This window comes from Mus pahari, chromosome 13 (genome assembly GCF_900095145.1).
Source record: "Mus pahari chromosome 13, PAHARI_EIJ_v1.1, whole genome shotgun sequence".
NCBI lineage: Eukaryota > Metazoa > Chordata > Mammalia > Rodentia > Muridae > Mus > Mus pahari.
Genome location: NC_034602.1, coordinates 57,962,819 through 57,965,186, shown reverse-complemented (window position 1 = coordinate 57,965,186; position 2,368 = coordinate 57,962,819). Strand labels below are relative to the sequence as shown.

The 2,368-nt window shown below is 42.6% G+C and overlaps 1 protein-coding gene across 5 annotated transcripts in view; it reads right to left on the bottom strand.

Annotated features, from left to right (window-relative positions):
* Positions 1 to 2,368, bottom strand: part of Limch1 (LIM and calponin homology domains 1) — a 315,834-nt gene that overhangs the window by 94,429 nt on the left and 219,037 nt on the right. For all 5 annotated transcript variants that reach the window (XM_021210512.2, XM_021210511.2, XM_029545188.1 and 2 more), the window contains exon 4: positions 1,587 to 1,693. In XM_021210512.2, coding sequence (XP_021066171.1) covers positions 1,587 to 1,693 — 107 coding nt within the window. The remainder of the gene's footprint in view (positions 1 to 1,586; positions 1,694 to 2,368) is intronic.

Genomic DNA, 2,368 nt, shown 5'->3' with positions numbered 1-2,368 from the left:
AAAAAAAAAAAAAAGATTTAGCTCGGTAACAAACAGAGCATGCAATAGCTGTCCTGAGGCCGATGGAGGCTTCTCTAGGGCCATGTTGTAACTTCTGTGAATTTTCTCACTTACATTCACTTTCCATGAGAAATACTAAAGAATGGCCCATTAAAAACACAGACGTAACTTCACCTCATCAGTCATGGCTGACTCTCCTTATCCCCAGTCATGAATCACTGAACCCACTGTAAACTCCCTTCCTTCCTTCCTTCATTCATTCAGTAGTTTCAAATTTCCCTTCGTTATAATTAGGGAATCAAGATCTGGAAACAGAGCAAAAAGGAGAACTCTAAAGTGTGGCTTCTCTCCCTTCTGTTCTTCTATGATAAAAGGGCACTGCCCCAAATTATCAAACTGCAGGTCCCCTCTGCTCAATTCAGCTTATTGGGTTTATTATTATTGCTGTTATTTGTAACAGGGCTGCCCTTGTGGATCCTGGTCTGCTTGGTGTTCACATCATGTAGACCAGGCTGGCCTTGGTCTTCTAGAAATAGATCCTCTTGCCTCTACCGCCTACTCACTGGGATCACAGGAGATGCCACCACACCTGACTTTTAGATACTTTTCAAAAGGTGTATTTTTTAACTATGTGTATATGTATATGTCCGTATACAAGCATGAGTCATGTATGTAGGGAGTCCATGGAGGCTAAAAGAGAGAGAGAGAGACGGGTCCTCTGTAGCTGGAGTTATAGGAGGTCCTAAGCTGCCCAATGTGGGTGTTGGGAACAAAACTGGGCTCCTGCACTAGAGCGTTACCTCCTCTTAACCACCGTGCCATCTCTCCAGCCACAGGAGAGACTCCAGCTTTTTGCTCAACCATACTCATGCTGCATACTGTTCAAATAAAATGACAATAAATGTGTTATATGGCATCATATAACAGATTTATATGCCATCTGCATATAAATGCCTGCAGAGCGCCTGGGCTGCAGACAATCTATTTTTGCCATCCTATAAGGATAAGTAACCAGTCTTCTTACTCTGGTTATGAGCTATCTCTTTATACAGAAACTCATCCTATTGCAAGAATTCTTTGGCCCCAAGGGTGGTTCACTAAATGCCCGAAAGGCCAATGATCCTTCTCTGAAAAGCTTAATCACTGTCACACGCGAGAAAATGGCTGCAAATGTAAATGAAGGGGCCAGCTCACCATCATCAGATGCCTTCTCTACATCATCAAAGCGCTCACAATCTGTTCACCTCCTGTGCAGTCTGCCAAGAGCCTATTCAACTGCCCCGTTGGAGCCAAGAAAAGGGATGCTGTCTAAGGCACACAGATTTTGTACATATTTTTCTGCAGCCTCGATGCTAATTTTCTAAAATTCTGGTTCTATGTGTATTGGAAAAGGTATATCAGGTCAGAATGGGGGAGTCTGCACAGAGGGGCAAGACACTGGGTTGTAAACTCTTGATTTTTGCTTGCACATTTTTATTTTATTAGGTATACCTAATCTTCTCCCCCTCAGAGCCTACAACACCCTCCCCAAAGTGCAAATCAAAATACCAAGGGTTTCCTTTAACCATAAATCAGGCATTACTCACTTGACAGTGACCCTGTTGGAGGTATCCTGAAGGTCACTCGGGTCAAAGAGTTGAGATTCTTTAAGGCCAAGCTCCTTACAGCCTCTCAAGAATAAGATGGTATTGTCCTAGAAGGAAGAAAAGGAGCCCAAGTATTATTTTAGATTATCTTTGTAAGGCAATCCCACTTTGTTAATAGTCCACGTTGCTGACAAGGTGCCAGCTATCGTGGCTGCTAAAGGCACATCTAAATCATGGCATGTCACCCAACACAATTGCAGTTAGGAAATGCCAGAATAAATAGACACTGCAGATTCCTTACTTAGCCATTGCCAAATTCAACTTTCCCTTTAGCTTGATATGTTTGTAAACAATTGCAAGTCAAAGGTTGCTACAAAGGGAATTTAGCATCTTAAGGAACTGTACTTTAAAGAGCAGGTATTTTCCATTGCTTCTAAGTCCTCCATCCATGCCTTATTGCTTAGAGCTTGGTATCAGTAGATAACATATATATAATTAGAGCTGGATAGGGAATGCTTTCATTGGTACAGTGCTTGCTAAGCAAGCGTGAAGACCTGAGTTCTGATCCCTGGAACTCAAGGGAAAAACCAGGCATGACAGCACATGAAATCCCAGCACTAGGAAGCTGGAGGCAGAAAAAGTCGTAGTGCTTGCTGCCTTGCTTGAGTAACTGGTAAGCTGCAGGTTCAATAAGAGACCTTGACTTAAACAATAAGATGGACAGTGTACTGGCTAGTTTTGTGTCAACTTGACATAGGATGGAGTTATCACAGAGAAAGGAG